This window comes from Lontra canadensis, unplaced genomic scaffold (assembly GCF_010015895.1).
Source record: "Lontra canadensis isolate GAN:19392208 unplaced genomic scaffold, GSC_riverotter_1.0 scaffold41, whole genome shotgun sequence".
Lineage (NCBI taxonomy): Eukaryota > Metazoa > Chordata > Mammalia > Carnivora > Mustelidae > Lontra > Lontra canadensis.
The window spans coordinates 17,863,374-17,882,019 of record NW_022631035.1 but is presented as its reverse complement, the minus strand read 5'-3'; the positions used below and the strand labels follow the sequence as shown (position 1 = coordinate 17,882,019).

Genomic DNA, 18,646 nt, shown 5'->3' with positions numbered 1-18,646 from the left:
GAGGGCTCCAGAGGTTTCTTCTGCTCCTCAAAGATTTAGGAAGGCAAGGGAGGGTCAGGAATGGGGCATGCTAACAACATGTAAATGACCTGGCTAATTGATATATTTAGGGGAGAGAACTGGGGTGCCTGCCCTGTGTGAGGAATTCAGGAGCCCAGAGGCAATAGGCCAGCCCTTGCTGGTGGCTCTGGTGACAGCAATCTCCGCAGCCCTCCTGGAAGCAGGGACATCTTTGGCCTGGAATACAAGCCTGCAGGATGGAAAGGGGTCTGGAGCCAGAGGAGGGAACTGTGGGAGGACTCCGCAGTGATCTGCTCTGCTGTGGGTGGGTGAGAGAGCCCTTTGGTCCCATCCCTGGTCCTCCGATCTTCCCAGCTCCACCAGCCTGCGGTCGACCCGGGCCCTCGCGGCTGGGTCCAGGGAAAGCCGTTCCTGGGTACCGCGCTGGAGGGGCGAACCAGAGAGGGTCAGCCACGCCCCCGCACCTCGACCGCGCGGGTCCCCCAGACGGACCTCACCGGCTCAGAAGCCGGGGTCCCCATGTTCCCTGCCTCCCTTCTGCCGACCCACAGGTACTCCGGGGTCCCCCAGTGAGGGGTGGCCTGGGGGGCGAGGGGCGGGGTCCGCGGGATGGGGACGGACGCGCCCCAACCTGCACCTGCCGAGAGGGCCCCACGAGGAGCCGCGGGCAGGCCGGTCTCCGGGCGGCTCCTCTTTTGTCCTCCCGTCGCGGCGGCCCCGGCCCTGCCCGGCCTGGGGGGGCCCGCGGGGGGCGGGGGCGGGCCCTGGGCTCACGTGCTCGCCGCTCCGCTCTTAACCCGGCCCGCCGCCCCGCCGGGATGGCCGCGGCCGGAGCGCGCTGAGCCGGGCGCCCGCCCCGCCGCCGCCGCCAGCCTCGCCCCCCGCCCGGCCGGCGCCCCCGCCCGCGGCTCCCGCAGCCGCGCCTCCCGCCCGCGCCTCCTCCCGCCCGCGCCGCGCCGCTCGCAGCCGCAGCCCCCGGAGCCGGAGGATTATGAGCGAGCCATGAGGCGGCTGCGGCGCTGGGCGTTCGCGGCGCTGCTGCTGCTGCTGCTGCCGCGGCTCCCCCCGCCCGGTGAGTGCCCCCCGCCCGGCCGCCCCGGCCCCGGCGCCCTCCCTACCCCCGCCCCGGGTTTTGCGGCGCTTTCTGCTGCAGCCACATTTTCCTGCAGTGCTCTGGGTGACAGCAGGTCCGAGCGGGGGGGGGGTGGGGGGTAGGGAGGAGGGAGAGCGCGTGCACCCACCTGTCCCCATCTGGCCCGCCCCACCGCGGCCAGCCCCCTGCCGCCGGCCGGCGGACTCTGCAGGTCTCTGCGGGTTGGGGTGGGGGGGCAGTCGTGACGGGCCGGCAGGAGGGAAGCTCCTGTCCCCTCCCCATCGGGCTCTTCCCTCTGCAGGGGAGCAGGTCCTCCCACCCAGATCACCCCCCTACCCCCCACCCAGGGCTCCAAGGGCCACACCAGCGTGGGGGGGATGAGGTGGACTCACCCCAGTCCCAAGTCTCCTGCCCCTCGGTGGGCATCCGCCTGCAGCTCTGGCCTTGTCTCCCCAGGTCTTGGGACCCGGGGTCCCTTCGGAGCTCTGCGCTGGCGGGTCTCACCCCATTTGGGGCAACCGGGAGCCCCTGAGGTCACAGAGCCCAGCCGTCTGGTGGGAGAGAGCTCCGGGGGAGAGGTCCGAAAGCAGCAGTTGGACACCAGGGTCCGCCAGGAGCCACCAGGGGGCCCGGTGAGTGGGGCTGGGTGGTGAGGCCAGGGGGCTGAAGCAGGCCTGGAACCCAAGGAAGGGCCCCCACAGCCAGGGTTTGCCCCCACTCCCCAAGCTGGCTCCTGCAGCTTCTCCTTCTGTACAATGGGCTACCTACCAGGTGGGTGCTGGAGCCCACTAGTGGGAAGCACCCACCTCACTCCAGGCCCCCCTCCAATCATCATGGGGATCCCCTGCCCTTGTGGACCCTGGAATGAGGACTCAGTCCAGCTTTGGGTCAGCCTTCTACCAGCCCCCACTCCCCTCCTGCCAGAGCAAGTGGTTCTACATCAAATGGGGTTTGGGCAGGGCAGTAGGAGGCAGGGAGAGGCCGCTAAGAGCCCAGGCAAGGATTAAGTAGGGCTCCTGTTTCTCCTCACGGCCGCCCTCCGAGGGCTTTCTTGGAAAAGCTCCATGCTCGCTCCTGCCTCAGTTTCCCTCCGTGCACGGACAGGCTTGTCAATTCTTGCTGTCCTCACTGAGCGTGGAGCCTTGGAAAAAGGTTGGAGGCCCCAAGATCACCCACAAATGCCAACTCCACCAGCCCTGTTCCCCAACACCCCTCGGCCCCCTCCCCCGTCCATTTCAGCTGCCAGGCCCCTCCTGCCTCCCAGAGGAAGGTTAGGAATGAAGGAGATTAATTGCAATTAATAATTAATTAATATCATGTGAATAATAATTACCCAGATGGAATATTCATTCAGTGTGCCTCGGCTCTCCAGGAGCTGGAAGCTGAAAGTTAGCCAGGCCAACCGGGGGCAGCGGATGGCGAGATGGCAAAGGCCTGGCAGGAATAAGAGGTGTAGAGGAGAGACTCCGAGGAGGGGTACAGCCTGGGAAGTTTTGGCAGCTGGGAGTGGTGGGAAGTAAATTGGGCTGGGCAAAGGGAGGAAGGAGGGAAACGGAGGCTAGCATTACCGACATCTGTCAGACTGGCATCTGGCCCTGCCTAATGTACTTGGTTAAAAGCCCTTAGGGGGGGTGGAGGGGTTTGTGAGGGGGGGGTGCAGGGGGATAGGCGGGAAATGGAATGGAGCAGGAAGGCAGCATGCATAATAGATGGACCATCACTCAAGGCAGGGAGGGGGAGGGGGTACTTAATGGTCCTGGGCAGGCAGACCTGGGTGGGGGTGGGGGTGGGTTGCTGTGGGCAGGGGTGAGAGGGAAGGGACTGGAGGCAGCCTTCAATGTCTGCTCAGGCTCCTTGGAGGGGGTGGGAGATGGGCTGCAGGGATGGTCCCAAGACCAGAGATGGGGTGTCCTGGCTGGGTTTGGTCCTTGGTCCAGCTTTCTTTCTTGGGGTCACCCCTCCCCCCAGAACTGTGCACCTGTGTTGGCTAGGAGTTGACCGCCCAGCCTGACTGCTGGGGCCCCTGGCGGGTGCTTCAGGGAAAATCCAGATGGAAGATGGAGCAATGTTGTGGTGGGGTCAGAGGGAGGTGAGGGACGAAGGCAGGGGACAGGTAGAGATGAAGAATGGAGAGCTCCCTCAGCCTAGTCCTTCCTGGATGGAGAGTGGGGGGGTGGTTCCGGGCTATGATAGTGCCTGGGACTGTGTGGGGGGACCAGGATGGGTGGAGCTGGGCTTGATGCGTTGGGTTTGGAGATGATAGGGGAGTCTCTTTGGGTGTCGTTCTGCTGGGTGAGTGGGTGGCATATGTGTGAGTGACCAAGTCTGGATGTGGCCAACAAGGTGTCTGAGGGGGTGAGGGTAGGAGTGGAGGGTTCATGGATCTGTGGGGCAGTGCTCACCTCCAGTGGGGGTCTCTCTAGCCTTGAGCCTTTCCAGGGACCTCCCTGCAGCCTCCCTAGGGGAATCGTAGCCCTGCCTCACCTGAAACTCAGTCTCCCCTGAGGTGAATTTCTCACAACTCCGCAAAGCAGGTCAACTTTTGCCTGCCCATTTTACAGATGAGCAAACTGAGGCTCAGAGAGGTTGAGTAACTTGCTCATAGTCCATCAGATCTCAAGCAGTAGAACGTTTCTCTCCAAGACCAGGTGCTTCCCACCGCACCATTCCGCCTCCAGGGATCTGTTTTGGCACCGGGGCAACACCACCCGCAAGATGGAAGAAGGCCAAGGGGGGCAAAAAGTCATGTCCAGAATCTTTCCCCCTTACTGGAAGGAGACACTACAACCCTCTGCTCCCACCCAGCGTTTCTCCCTGAAGCCCTTCTGGCCTTGGACCGTCGGAGGCTGAGGGTGGAGCCTGAGAGGCCCTGAGCCCCTGTCCCAACCGGAAGTGCCACGCCCTGGCGCCGTTGGGCTCTGTCCAGAATAATTGCATCGGTTTGGGACCTTGGGCCCAGCGAGGTGCTGGGGCAGCGGCAAGATCTCTCTTTGCTGTGGATCAGGTGGCGAGTCTGGGGGAGCACTCTGGCTGGCAGGACTTGGGTGGGGGGACCTCAGGCACTCACCTGCTCTGGCTGGGTCCCGTCACCTGTCTGAGGCCTAGCTTCCTGATCCCTAAAATTGGGATGATGGTAACATTAATCTCGGCCTCATCCACCTCCTGGAGGTGGTGATAGGAAAGGGTTTTGTGTGCTGAGGGCTCCTGGGTTTGGGGTGGAACGGGGGTGTGGAGGGGAGGAAGGCAGCGAGGAAAGAATTAGAAGCGAGAGAAATGACAATTTATTGGGCCCTTACTGGGGCAGACAGTGTTATGCCTTTCCACATATTGAGATATTTAATGATCATCACAGCTGTAGGAGAAGGGGCTGTAATTATTCCCATTTTACATGTGGGGAGATGGGCACAGAGAGGTCAAGTAACAAGGAAGGTGACACAGCACTTAAGTAGCTGAGTCAAGGCTGATGCCCCAGGTTGATACTCTGAGCCCGCCTGCCTCCCGCTCAGGGGTAGAGAGAGTGAGAGGTGTCACGGGGACCCTCTGCTCTCTTCACCACTGCTCTCAACACCTTGCTTTTGTCCAGTTTGGAAGCAGGCTGGGCCTAAGGCCCAGAGAAGTGGAGGAGTTTCTGGAAGTACAGAAACTTGTGGTCACAGGGACCCTAAAGCTGAAGGTTGAGACAGAAGAACAAGCAGGGTCACCATGTGCAGTTGGGCTGGTTGTTCACTGCACAAGGGAGCCCAGGCAAGTGGACTGAATGAAATCTGTGGGCTCACGCAGCTACATGTTTCTGAGGGGACTCTTTTTCTAGTCAACCCAGAGCTGCTGTGTGGGTCATGTCTGCCCCCTAGGGAAACCCAGACTCCTTCAGAACCAAGAAAAGGGCAGGATGTGGGGAAGCAAAAAGGATAGGGGGTGGAGAGGTTCCAGGCTCCAAGCCTAGGAGATAGACTTATCAGAGTCAGACAGAGGAGGGGAGACCCTAGTCACTGGGGTGAGCTCCTATGAAAGCTGTCCAGACCCACATTTACTGGAAATGCTACCCCCGAAGCCCCTGGTGGAGGGTGTGTGTTTCAGTGTTTGTGTTTTCTTGCTGTAGGTGATTGGGGCCAATCCAGCAAGGCTCAGTCCCCAGCCCTCACTAGATGGCAGTCCTCAGCAGGGAGCCACAGGCTCTTGTGCCTGGAGCCCTCATACCCCACTAGGGCCATGGCCATGCTTGGTCTGTGCAGCCAAGGTCACAGCTCTGTCCTGGGATTGGAGGCAGGAGGCGGTTCCCCAGGGGGGCTGGTGGCCGGAAGCCACCCCTGAGACTTGTGCTGGACCCCCCACTTGCTCTGCAGAGGCAAGGGGCATGAACTGAGCCCAGCTGTGAGCCCGGCCATGAGGTTGAGTGATGAGATCATTCACTCAGGAGACTAAGCTTGGGTCTGAAAGGCTTTGTGGGGTGGGGGGAGCAGCCTTGGTGGCTCCTGGTTCTGCTGCCTTCTGAATCCCACGTTCCTAATCCATAAAATGGGGCTAAGAGTCAACTCCATTTTGCCAAGCTGCCTGGAAGATCAGAGGCGATGATGTGTGTTAGGTGTCCTGCCTAGGATCTGGCAAGAACAGATGTTCAACATCTGTGAGGCCTCCCTTCTTCCGGAGTATCGGTGGCTGGGTGCAGGCAGCTGGCACCTGCATGAGGGCGGGTGTCTGAAACAGAAGCCTGGACATTTGGGGGTTACCTTTCGGGCTCCGGGTGGTGCTGGTAGGGGTAGGGACAATGAGACAAGAGTCTTGAGTTCTCCCCAACCAGACTCTGGCCTGCGGGCTTGGCCTCGCCTGATCACCCCCCTCCTGGCTCCATTGCCCAGAGTCTGTCCCCAGAGGGACTTATGACCCTCTAAGGAAGTGACTCTGTCCTCAAAAATGTAGGTCAAATCCCATTATCAGAAATTTGTTCAGCTGCTCTGTCTGGGAGTCCCACTGTCCCGCTGATCAGTTGAGCTCCAGCACATCGTGGAGCACAGCTGCTGTGGGGAGGGGACATCTTCCAGGTGGGGTCCCTGGGTCTCTGGCTCCCCGCCATCTGCCACGACCCAGCCCATGTGGTTCATCTAGTTCCTCAAAGCCCTGTTCAGCTGGAACATTTACACTTCATTCTTCAGCTGTTCTGATTATGATTACTAGTCCTTGTGATAATAATGCGTTAAGAATGGCTTCCATCTAACCCTCATGACAACCCCATTTTACCAGTAGGGAAACTGAGGCTCAGGCCTTCTGATGCTTTTCCATTCAACATGTGTGTTGAGCTCCTGGGCCGGGAAGAAGATGGGCATGTTCTGTGAAAAGTTGAATCGGTGATCAGAGATGTCCAGAACCCTGTGTGTGCTTAAAGGCCTAGGAGTAGAGGGGCCACAGCCCTCTGTGTGTTGCGGGGTGTGGGCTTTGTGGATGAGGAGGAGGAGGGGAAAGCCATGGGAGAAGATGGGGGTTCCAGAGGAGGGATTTGGGGTGACAGCTTAAAGGACAGTGCTTGGACACTCGAATTTACTGGAGCATCTGAGAACCCTGAGGTCCTCAGTCTCCCCCTTCCCAAGACTGTGATTCTGGGAGTATAGGGTAGAGGCCTGGAGTCTGTATTTATGATTCTGGGACTTTAATGGGATTTTTGCCTCCTTCCTTCTGCATCCCGAATCTGGTTGAGCCCAATATGGGGCATAAGCCAATGCCTAGGGGGTGGACAGGCTGTTGACAAGAGAGCCTCGGGCAGGGCAAAGTCACTGAAGCCAGGTGGCCCGGCTGCCAGGGCAGACGCGAACTCCAGCCCGGGGCTAAGATCTGACCCCACACCTCCCCAGCATGGCCCTGGGCCAGTCACCTCCAAGTGTCTCTCCCTGAGCCTTGGCCTCCCATTTGTAAAATGATCACCAGGTGACCTGGGCGGGTTGAGATCCAATGAGCCAGGGCACGTGAGAGCCGGATGGCCGGGGAGCGAGAGGCAAGAGCAGGGCACGGGGTCGAGGCCCGGCCGGCCAGTCACCAGCAGTGCTGAGCTGGGCATGGAGGAGGGTGGGCGGGAGGCAGGGGACAGGAGGGGCTCCCAAGGGAGAAACTGAGGGATAATGGGAGAGGTCAGGGGCAGGTCAGGGGCAGGAGGTGGACCAAGCAAGGAGTGGTTTGGCTCTGCTAGAACTCAGGCCCTCAGGTGAGGGGTGTGGGTGGGGGTTTTAGGAGTCTGATGCCAGGAGGAGCCCCCGCCCCAGCTGCCTGGGGTACAGAGTTCCTGGGGACTGAAGCGGGTTTGCCTGATCTTTCTCTTCCTGCAGACAGGGGTTGCCCCATGTAGCCCTTGCCCAGCCTTCTGAATTCCCTCCCCTTCCTCCCGCACCTTTGGTGGCTCCCCAACCCTTCCTGGGCCTGCCTCCTGTTGCGCCCAGCGCCCAGCGCCCAGACCCCAGCCCCAGCAGCCAGTGCCCTTATCTGGCCTGGATCGGCTTTCGCAGGTGGGGAAGAATGAGGCTGTGGGAGGTGGTGGGGACAGGAAGGACCTTGTGTCTGCTCTTCCAACAGTCTGGGCTTTCCCCAGAGATGGGGGAGGCTGTAGGGGTGAGCTTACTGACTTCCTGAGTGGTGGACATTCTGCTAGCACGAGGGCTGATGCTGCCAGACTTCTCCTGGCCCGGGATGACCCTCACCACCCAAGCCTGCTTCACAGCCTTGTGTCTCTCTGGGCTCATCGTACCATTTTCAGTGGGAAAACCTGAGGCCCAGGGAGGCTGCTAGATCATCTCTGAAGCGGTACAGTTTGAGAGAGTGGGCTCAAGGCAAGGGGCCAGGACGGACTGCTCCTCTGGGGGGCCAGTAGGGGCAGGGATGGGGGCTTATGAGTTGGGGTGGGGGGCAGAAAGAACAAGTGGGTACAGACCTGAGGGAGGGGAGGGCAGAGGTAGACCCGGCGGGGATGGGTGGGGAAGGCAGAGATAGACCAGGCCCAAGAGAGGACAGGAGAGGGAGGGCAGGGACAGTGCAAGCCAAGGGCATGGGGTGGGAAGGGTAAGGGTAGTCCAGGCCCAGGGGCAAGGAGAAAGCAGAGATTGTCCAGGCCAGGGCAGGAAGAGGAAAGCAGTGACTCCTTGTCCTTGATGTTCTGTTTCAAGTCTGATCGACGCTCTGGGGGCTTGGGATAGAGCTTTGAGCTCAGTCAGCCTGGGATGGGCTGAGTCAGTGTCCTTGGAGCTCAGAGGGCTGCCTACCCGAGCTCTGACCCTTCACCTCACCTCAGCCCCCCTCTCCTAGGGCCTCTCATGGACAATGGGCCATTTTCATCTTGCTCCACCTTTGGGGTGAGAAGGCCTTGGAAGCTGATTCTGCAGGCTTGAATCCCAGTTCTACCACTTCTTAGCTGTGTGAGTTTGGGCAAGTTAGTTAGGCTCTGTGTCCTTCTGTCCTCTGTCCTCTGTCTGCCAGAGGAGGGTAGCAGGGACATCTGTCCCCCTGGCTTGTGGTGAAGATCAAATATGATAATACTTGTATTTTGAACAGTGCCTGGCACATAATAGCACTTAGTAAAAATGAGAAATCTAGGTGGTTGATAAGGAAGCCAACTAGCACAGGCTATGAGATTTCGTGACCTTGGGGCTCCCTTCCGTCCTGCAGCCCAGGAAAAAGGCAGCAGACAAAAGCCTCACACCTGCACAGCCCAGTGGTGGGACCCTCACCGGGGCGGTCTGGGTTTCAGTCTTCCGAAATGAATAAGGGTGTGGAGAAGGCTCTAGTCCCTCTCAGGACCTTGATATATTTCCCCGGGTCTTTTGTGATGAGACCTGGAGTGGGGACATGAGAGCCCCCCTTATCCCCTGAGCTCAGACTCTCCTGCCCCTTCTTCTCCTAAGGTCACTGTTTCTCCAGGCACATGAGCTTCAGGCCTGGAGTCCCCACTCCCCGTGGAAGCTGGGTGCCCAGACGGGGTAGGGCAGCCATCTTGCTCAGACCTGGTACGTCGCCATGACAACCTGGAGCCTCCCAGCCCCACTGCAAAGGCCCCTTTGAAAAATTTATCAGGAAAACTTCCGTGTTTAAAAATTAACCATGGGATTGAAATATTAAAGATGAGCTGCTTTGGGCAAGGCAGAGGGCAATGGACTTTGGGGTAGAGGAGCCAAGTTCTTTCCTCCTGACAGGATGGCATCTGCTCCAGCTTCCAATTCTAACCCACACCACCTTGTCTGCAAAGTCTGAGCTTTCTCCATAAATGGAGGCTGGGCCCCGGAGGCAGGAGAGAGGAGCCCAGTTTATAGGGTCCGGGGGTCACCCTGCACCCCATCTCCAGTTTGCCCCTTTTCCATGGTACTTTTGGGGGCTCCCTGAAGTGAGGGCAGAGCTGGCCCTGCCAACAGCAGGGAGGGCCTGACCCGAAGCAGCGGGTGGGCTGAATTGATTTCCATCCCTGCTACTCAGACCGGCCCTGGGGGCCTCCTACACCAGAGAGGGTGGGCTGGCACCTGCCTCCCATGCTGCTCACCATGCCCTGGCTGAGGGTGGGCTGTGCCCTGGGATGCATACACCTGCCCCTGCCCCCAGGAAAGGAACAGGGTCTCAGAGGAAGATGAGCTCTTTCTCGCCAAATCAATGGTTCCCTTAGCTGCTGGGCTGGGCCATCCCCTCCCCAGCGCAACAACTTGTTCTGAGGTTCCCTGGGTTGACTCCCCTCTGCCGCCCTCCCACCCCCAGCCCGTCCACCTGGCCCAAGTGAGTTTCGTCATCCCGGCCTTCAACACAAACTTCACTCTGGACCTGGAGCTGAACCAGTGAGTGTGGCCTTGAGCCTAGAAGGAAGGGCAGCAGGCGGGTGGGCAAGACATGGCCTTGACCTGGCTGGGTGAGGAGATGGGGACAAGGCCGGGTCAAGGGACCTAGATCGGAGCTGCGGTGGAGCCCAAAACTGACCTGGCCCCCAGCACGGACCCCCTCCTTCCTCCTGCCCCACCTCTGTCTGTTTCAGTCACCTCCTCTCCTCGCAATATGTGGAACGTCATTTTAGCCGGGAGGGGACAACCCAGCACAACACCGTGAGTGCCTTTGGAAGGGGCCAGGGGAGGTGGAATGAAGGGACAGGTGATCTGTGGAGATGGGATCCAAGGGATACTCTATACTTGGGTGGGCCCAGCCCCTTGGGACCCTCCATCTCTCCCCATGGAGGCCCCCAGGGTTGGAGTCTGAGCGGCGTGTTGAACAGTGTGGAACCTGAGCTCCCTTCACCCAGTTCCCCACTGCAGCGTGGACTGCCAGCCGGCCTCTCTGCCTGACTCCAAGGCTTTCAAAGACCCTCCTGCTCCCTGTCCAGACTTTTCTCAGAGGTGGCAGTTGGGGAAATGCCCTTCTTACTCAGCACCAAGGCCTTGGGAAGTCCTGGCTGCCTGGGACACGAGGGTCCCAGCCCCAGAGGCCCAGGGGCTTGAGCAAAGATGAATGAGTGTCTATAAATAGCCTCTCCCCCCCCACCCCCACGAGCCAGCTCAGGAACTAGAGCACAAGTAATTCTTCAGGAGCAGGGAGGGGGTGCTTGTCCCCTCTGACCCGAGCGCCCTGGCCCCGAGGACACATGGCACTTACGGTTGCTCAGCCACAGACCGTGTCTGGGGGCAGTCCGCAGAGGCTGTGGTGTCTGTGAACACGCCGTGTGTGCCCTTGTGTGAGTGCTAGGGCTGAGCCCACAGCTCTCATAAACTCGGGGCGCTTGTCGGTGAGTGCTCAGAACAGAGCCCGACCAGAGTGCTAGCTCTTCTTCTCAGAGGAATCGATGAACCCCGCACCAGCACCCCCAAATGCTGAGAACCACTGATGTAGCCCAACTTCCTCATCTTGTAGGGGAGGGAAGGGGGCCCAGAGACTAGGCACCGGCCCAGGTGAAAGAGCAAACTAGGAGTGCATCCAGAGTAGGACCAGGCTCCCGATCCGCGGGGGCACCCTGAGACCCCACACCGACCCTCAGCCCTCCTCCTGTCTTCATGTCTGCTCATGTTTTGCTGATCCCCCAGGGGGCCAGGGACCACTGCTACTACCAGGGGAAGCTCCGAGGGAACCCCCACTCCTTTGCCGCCCTCTCCACCTGCCAGGGGCTGCAGTGAGTATGGGCAGGGAGGGAGCGGGAGGGGGGGAAGGGAAGAGCCTTCCTCCCTGGCCCCGGGATGCATGGTGGGGACCTGTGCCTCTCTCTGCAGTGGGGTCTTCTCTGATGGGAGCTTCACCTACATCGTGGAGCCCCGTGAGATGGCCAGGTCTCAGGAACCCCCCCCAGGTGAGCCCCTCACAGTCCCCAGCTACGCATTTGCGCATCCCCATGGCTTGTCCCAATGGCTGTCGCACCTCCTCCCTTGGTAACCTCAGACTTACTGCCCTCCTCAGTCACCCCAGCTCTGGTTCCCTCCCTCTGTGCCCTCAGCTCCAATGTCCCCTCTGTCCCCCAAGTAACCTCCCATCAGGCTCCAGTGTCCTTTGCCCCTATCTCTCAGGGCGCCCCCAGGTCTTGACCCTGGAATCTGAGCATCTGGGAGATCAGATCCGACATGGGAGCTCTGGCCAGTTCTGGGTCACCCTGGGATGGGGTGGGGGGAAGGGCTGGAGCTGTCCCCCATTTGGGTTCAGTAGCAGACCTGGTCGGCCCCCCCCAAGAATTAATTCCCCCTCATTTCAGGGACCCCTTCCCCACCTCATTTACCGGACCCCTCTCCTCCCAGCCCCTCTCGGATGCAGGGAACCAGGTAAGGGAGGGAAAGTGGGGCTGGGGAGGGGGCCGGGTGTGCCCCCCTCACTTGTCCCCTCCCCCCAGGCTGCCTATTTGCTGCCCCTGCTCATTCTGTTCCTGTGAACCGGCCGAGGCTGAGAAGGAAAAGGCAGGTACGGGGGCCCGCACAGACCTCGGGCTGCAGAGACCCCAGGCTGTGGTCCAGAGCAGAAGGACACCCCATCCATGATGGGGGCAAAGGAGGGCTCAGACCAATGTGGCTGGGGGCCAGGGTACCACACATGAGAGGAAGCCCCCGACCCCATTTCCTAATGCCTGTGTCTACACCCGCCTGAATTACAGACAAACTGAGGCTGCCTGCCCTCTTACCAAGGCTGGGGGTGAGGAGGGGACCCCCACCAGTGGGGGGACTAGCATTATCCCTGACTGGAGTTCAGCACCCCGAGTCTGCCCATGGCTTGGCCCCGATGCTGGGCATGGAGGGGACTGATCCCAAGTGCCCACCCACCGCCCAGGTCCGCCGGGGCCACCCTACTGTGCACAGTGAGACCAAGTATGTGGAGCTGATCGTGGTCAACGATCACCAGCTGGTAAGTTCTCAGCCTAGGGGCAACTCGGGGAGGGGGGCCAGAAGTACCCTGGCCCTGCGCCCACTCTCTTTCCTCCCAGTTTGAGCAGATGCGCCAGTCGGTGGTCCTCACCAGCAACTTTGCCAAGTCCGTTGTGAACCTGGCAGATGTGGTGAGCCACCCCCCTTCCCTTCCCTCCCCTCCCTTGCCAGCGCCCCGCTGCACACGTGCTTGGGGTGAGCTCTGGAGGGCCCTAGCAGCCCCTGATCCCCACTTCCTGGAGAGACAGACTGAGGCCCTCCTCCAGCCCTGTGCCCCCACCCTCCTCCTCTTCCCTCGGGGCCCAGATGTACAAGGAGCAGCTCAATACCCGCATCGTGCTGGTTGCCATGGAAACGTGGGCAGATGGGGACAAGATCCAGGTGCAGGATGACCTCCTGGAGACCCTAGCCCGGCTCATGGTCTATCGGCGGGAGGGCCTCCCTGAGCCCAGTGATGCCACCCATCTCTTCTCGTGAGTCCCCCACGCCACCCGGGTCCCACCAGCCTCTGCTGTTTGCTCGCTCTGTGCCGGGGGCTCCTGCAGGGTCTGGGAACTGGGCTCACCTTGCACCAGCCCCCCAGCCACTTGCCACAGGCTGGGCATCTCCCCCTGTATTTTAGGCTGATGCATCTTTTTCCAGTCCCCACTGATCTTCTTCTGCCTATCATCTCCCCTTTTGTCCCCTCTTCTCCTTTCAAACTGTCCCAGCATCCCTTCCTCAGGGACTCAGTGCTCAGATAGAAGGAAAAAAAAATCTGAGAGACGGTCCTTGTCATTAGAGATGATCTCATAGGAGCCTCTCACGTGGCTCATGGGCAAACAAACCCAAAGAGAGGAAGGGGTTTGCCTCATGAGATGGGCTCCCCTCCCTGAGGGAGGGCTGTAGTGTGGGAGGCTCCGCAGTCTGCCCCTCTCAGCCTAGGGAAGCCACTGTGGGCAGGGCACGGGGTTCTCCTGACAACCCTCTCCCTTCCAGGGGCAGGACTTTCCAGAGTGCCAGTAGTGGGGCTGCCTACGTGGGGGGCATCTGCTCCCTGTCCAGGGGTGGAGGTGTGAACGAGGTGAGAACTGTGGGACATGGCTGGGGTGGGGGTGGGGGCCACAGGGAGATGTGAAGGGCACGAGGGATGCAAACATCTGTGTGCTCCATCTTCCTCACCCCAAGTATGACAACATGGGTGCCATGGCAGTGACCTTGGCCCAGACGCTGGGGCAGAACCTGGGCATGATGTGGAATAAACACCGGAGCTCAGCAGGTATCAAAGGAGACCCCATGCGGCCCCACTACTAGCCCAGACCCACTCCCAGCAACCTTAGAAGTGAAGAGGGTGTCCGTCGGAGGGGGGTAGCCCTCCACCCTCCCTTACATCCATCTGCTCCCTCTCAGGGGACTGCAAATGTCCGGACAACTGGCTGGGCTGCATCATGGAAGACACAGGGTGAGTTTTCTTGGGGACAGTCGAGGGCAGGGTCTTGGGCGAGGGAGAACCATAGGGAGCACTGGGCAGCAGTCTTGGACCCAGTGGCCTCAAGATGCCTAGCTTGTTGGGCCCAGTTTTCTGAGGACCCTGCCCAAGGAGACCCACAGTGTCCATCCCCCCCACCCCCCCCCCGCCCAGCACACAGAAACTGGCAGCCTGTAGTGTGCGCTGTGGCCACTGGGAGCCGCCAGAGCCTCACGTGGAGGCACCTTCTCCCCTCAGCTCTGCAACATCCAACTCTGAGCCGTCCTGAGGTTTCGGGAAGGTGACAGGAGTACCTCCCTTGTCCACTTCCGCTTGATGGGCAGGCAGGAGGCTGATCGTACTGTTGCCGGGCACATAGATCCTCAGCCTCCTCGAGATGGTCACCGAGTCCCCCCGTGCATCCCATCCCCAGTCTTGAGAAGGGGCGAGAGCGGCGGGGCTCAGCAGCTCGGTCCCCTGACTCTTGCCCAGGTTCTACCTGCCTCGCAAGTTTTCGCGCTGCAGCATCGACGAGTACAACCAGTTTCTGCAGGAGGGAGGCGGGAGCTGCCTCTTCAACAAGCCCCTCAAGGTACCAGCCCCAGGGCGGCGATGTGGGAGTGAGGCTTGGGCAAGGTCCCGACCAGACTCCGACACCGCTTCCCCGTCCAGCTCTTGGACCCGCCTGAGTGCGGGAACGGCTTCGTGGAGGCGGGGGAGGAGTGCGACTGTGGCTCGGTGCAGGTGAGAGACGGGTACGGCGCCAGGTGCGGGACCGGGGCGCGCCAGAGAAGGTCTGGGTGAGGAAGGTCAAGGCTTAACCACCTCCCTCCCCTTGTCCCCGCATCCCTCAGGAGTGCAGCCGGGCGGGCGGGAACTGCTGCAAGAAATGCACCCTGACTCACGACGCCATGTGCAGCGACGGACTCTGCTGTCGCCGCTGCAAGGTGAGGGGCACCTACCGCCGGGTTGGGATGGAGGCGGTACCAGGAGGCCTGGCAGCGGACATTCGGATTAGGAGCGGGACTTAGGGAGGAGGAGCCGCTGGAGGCGGGGCACATGTAGGGGCGGGACTTGAGGCGAAGAAAGCGCCAATGGAGAGGGAGAAGGGCGGGGCGTGAGCCACCAAGGGCCTGTTGAAGGCGGGGCTATAAGAAACGGGGCGGGGCACCTACCCGGTGGTGGTGGGAGGGGCGGGACCGTGAGCCGGCCTGGGGGCGGTGCCGTCTGGGCCGGCAGGGGGCGGGGCGAGGAGGAGCCGAGTACCCAGGCCTTAGGAGAGGCGGAGCTCCAGGGGCGAGGCTTCAGGGGCGGGCCTCGGGGAAGGCGGGCGCGGAGTCCGCGGTTCTGGGCTGAGCTGCGAAGCATCCCCTTCCCAGTACGAGCCGCGGGGTGTGTCCTGTCGAGAGGCCGTGAACGAGTGCGACATCGCGGAGACCTGCACCGGGGATTCCAGCCAGGTCCGTCCAGCCCAGCCGCCCTGAGGGTCCCGGGCTAGGCAACCCCGATCCTTATAGGTTTGGCTCCGCGGGGCTATTGTTATCTGCGCCCCTCCGCTCTGCTGCTGGCGTCGCCGCCGCTGGTCAGCCTCGTTTTCCTGGCCTGTGAAACGAGTTCTTCATGCCTCCTGGTTTTGCTCCTAACGTCATTAAATCAGAATAGTCTGGCTGGGGTTCCAAGGGCCTGGCACGGGGTTGGTGTGCGCTCGGGATCAGAGTGTATGATATTATTAGTTAACATCTCTTAAGTCCTCAATACGTGGCATTAAGTTCTCCCAGCCCTGTGAAGTAGTTACAGGAAACAGGGAGATTGGAGAGGCTATGGGACTTGCCAACCTGTGTGGTCTGAGTTCTGAGCCAGACCTCTTGTTCTTGACTTGGAAGAGCTCTCTACTACTATGAGGCCCCTGAGAGGGCATTTGACAACCCTTCATCTTCAACTCTCAGTTCTGGGGCTGCTCTGCTCAGACCAGCCCCTCTGTCCACAGTGTCCCCCTAACTTGCACAAGCTGGACGGTTACTACTGCGATCATGAACAGGTATGACAGGGCCCCTCCCCTTCTGGACCTCTGGCTCAATAACAATCTTTTGACTTCTATCCATTCCGACCACTCAATGTCTCAGTCCCTTGTCTCCTGTTTGTACCTTAGGGCCGCTGCTATGGAGGTCGCTGCAAAACCCGGGATCGGCAGTGCCAAGCCCTTTGGGGCCATGGTGAGTCTTTGGCTAGGGCTATGGGAGAGGAGACACTGGAGGACCCAGAATCAAGAGGCTGGGGAGGGGTAAGTTCTGGTAAATAACCTCTACCAAGTGTGTGGCTCTCAGGATCTCAGTGACCCAGCTGTATTGGGGGTCAGGCCAGAGTGCTGGAGGTGCAGGCCTGAGGTCCTGGGTGGGTTCTGGGGTGAGTGGGTGACACCTGGCATCATCTCCTTACAGCGGCTGCCGATCGCTTCTGCTATGAGAAGCTGAACGTGGAGGGGACAGAGCGTGGGAACTGTGGGCGCAAGGGGTCAGGGTGGATCCAGTGCAATAAACAGTGAGTTGCTAAGGCTCCTGGTTGACCTCCCCAGCTCTGGGACCCAGGAGGGTTTTGTTTTTTGGTTTTTGTTTTCAGAGTTCACAGCAGGTTCTAGGACAAGCCTAGGAGTCCCAGTGGAGAATATGGGAAAATTCAGTTGGTGGGGAGAGGGCAGATTCAAGTTCAGGAGTAGTAGTAGCAGTTGGATTGGAAGTCAGACTTGGGGCTCCACTGTCTTCATACTGCCCCAACAGGGACGTGCTCTGTGGCTTCCTCCTCTGCGTCAACATCTCTGGAGCTCCTCGGCTGGGGGACCTAGGGGGAGACATCAACAGTGTTACCTTCTACCACCAGGGCAAGGAGCTGGACTGCAGGTATGGGCTGAGACCATGCCTGGGGAGGGGCAGCTTGCAGCCATTATGGGGGTGGGCGCAAGGGCTGAAGCTGGCTATGCCGGTTCCTCAGGGGGGGCCACGTACAGCTGGCTGATGGCTCCGACCTGAGTTACGTGGAAGATGGCACAGCCTGCGGGCCCAACATGCTGTGCCTGGATCATCGGTGCCTGCCAGCCTCGGCCTTCAACTTCAGCACCTGCCCTGGCAGCGGGGAACGCAGGATCTGCTCCCACCACGGGGTGGGTGCCTGGAGGCCAGGGGTGGTGGGAGGGGCTCCCGAGAGGGGACAGCCCCCCCCTCTACCGCTCACCTCTACTGGGCCAACCCCACCTCTAGGTCTGCAGCAACGAAGGCAAGTGCATCTGTCAGCCAGACTGGACAGGCAAAGATTGCAGCATTCACAACCCCCTGCCCACGTCCCCCCCCCACAGGGGAGACAGAGAGATACAAGGGTGAGGCTGGAGCCGGCCCGGGTGGGGCTCTGTTTCTTCCCTTCTGCATGCCTGTCCTTGCCAACCGAACCCTACCTTCCTCCCCAGGTCCCAGCGGCACCAACATCATCATCGGCTCCATCGCAGGGGCTGTCCTGGTCGCAGCCATCGTCCTGGGAGGCACGGGCTGGGGATTTAAGTAAGAGACACACGTGCACACACATGCACATGTGCCCCCCCATCCCTTGGTGTTTTGGGGGGTATCAGAATCCCAGACTGTTGGAGCTGAGGGGCCTCCCTGAGAAGTTAGCTAAGCCGGAGCTCACACATCACAGTCCGAGCCAGGCACATGGTCTTGTTTTGCTCACATTTCCAAGACATTTTAAAAAAAAAAAAAAAAAAAAAGCAAACAACCAAAAACACCAAAAGATTTTACATTAACAAATCTTGATTCCCAGCTTCTCTTGCAAAAGGAGAAGACTGGGCCTCAGTGCATCCCAGGACGGTGGAGAGGAGCCGAGCAGGGACTGGTGGGAACAGGGTGTGTCCTCCGTCCCGAGGCCCCACCTGGCCCACAGTGGTCTGTGGGCATCTGGGTCTGGGGCCCTCAAGCTGGTCTAATGCCTTCATGGTACAGAGGAGTGACCTGCCAAGTCAGGACTCAAACCCAGGCATCTCTCCCTAGGCCTGTCATTAGTGAGCCGGTCCTGGGGACCCTGGCCCATATTTGGGGCCAGGAGTCTCATGGGAGCCAGGAAGGCCCTCCCTGAGAGAAGGGCAGGGTCACCGATGGCTCCTTTTCCTTTCTCTCTCTGCCGGTCCTCTCCTTGGCTCCTTGAAGAAACATCCGCCGTGGAAGGTACGACCCGACCCAGCAGGGGGCAGTGTGACGCCGGCCACGTCATCCCTCCCGCTGTCCCTGTCTCCTCCATCTCATTCGTCACCTCACATTCTGTTGATGGGGAGCTGGGGGCTGATTCCCCCCTTCCCTGCTGTGTCACTACAGGGGTGGGAGAGCCCCGCCCCGCTCCGGGAAGAAAGTCCTCAGCCTGCCCGTGCCCCTTCCTCCTGCCCATCCGCCCTCCCAGGCCTTGGTCCATTTCCTCCTGCCCTTCCAATTGCCAGATCACCACTGTCCAGGTGGGCCCTGGAGCTGTGTCCCCCGAAGCCCCGTTCTCCTGGGAGGGGAGCCTACCTCTGCGTCCCATCTGTTTTGTCTTCCATGTCACCGCTGTCTGAATTCCCACCAGATCCCCTCCCTGGCCAGCCTGGGACTTGCTGCCTCTAGGGCCCAGCACTGACCTCCCAGGGCCCCGGCTCAGGGGCTCTCCCTCTGGGCCCTGCCTCACCTCCTCCCCTGATGCCCCCTCTCCATTCCAGGTCCGGAGGGGCCTAAGTGC

The 18,646-nt window shown here is 60.4% G+C and overlaps 1 protein-coding gene across 1 annotated transcript; it reads left to right on the top strand.

Moving 5' to 3' along the window:
• Positions 1 to 939: 939 nt before the first annotated feature.
• On the top strand, positions 940 to 18,236 carry ADAM11 (ADAM metallopeptidase domain 11). The gene is given in 27 exon segments (XM_032871031.1): positions 940 to 1,093; positions 1,571 to 1,746; positions 9,830 to 9,906; positions 10,101 to 10,167; positions 11,137 to 11,222; positions 11,320 to 11,392; positions 11,790 to 11,859; positions 11,928 to 11,995; positions 12,359 to 12,433; positions 12,513 to 12,584; positions 12,760 to 12,926; positions 13,432 to 13,516; positions 13,621 to 13,711; positions 13,843 to 13,894; positions 14,393 to 14,492; positions 14,573 to 14,644; positions 14,755 to 14,847; positions 15,280 to 15,360; positions 15,888 to 15,938; positions 16,050 to 16,113; positions 16,339 to 16,438; positions 16,675 to 16,794; positions 16,886 to 17,054; positions 17,152 to 17,235; positions 17,237 to 17,267; positions 17,355 to 17,445; positions 18,088 to 18,236. Coding segments are annotated over 27 exon segments (2,334 nt in total). The 5' UTR covers positions 940 to 1,023; the 3' UTR covers positions 18,137 to 18,236.
• Positions 18,237 to 18,646: the final 410 nt, after the last annotated feature.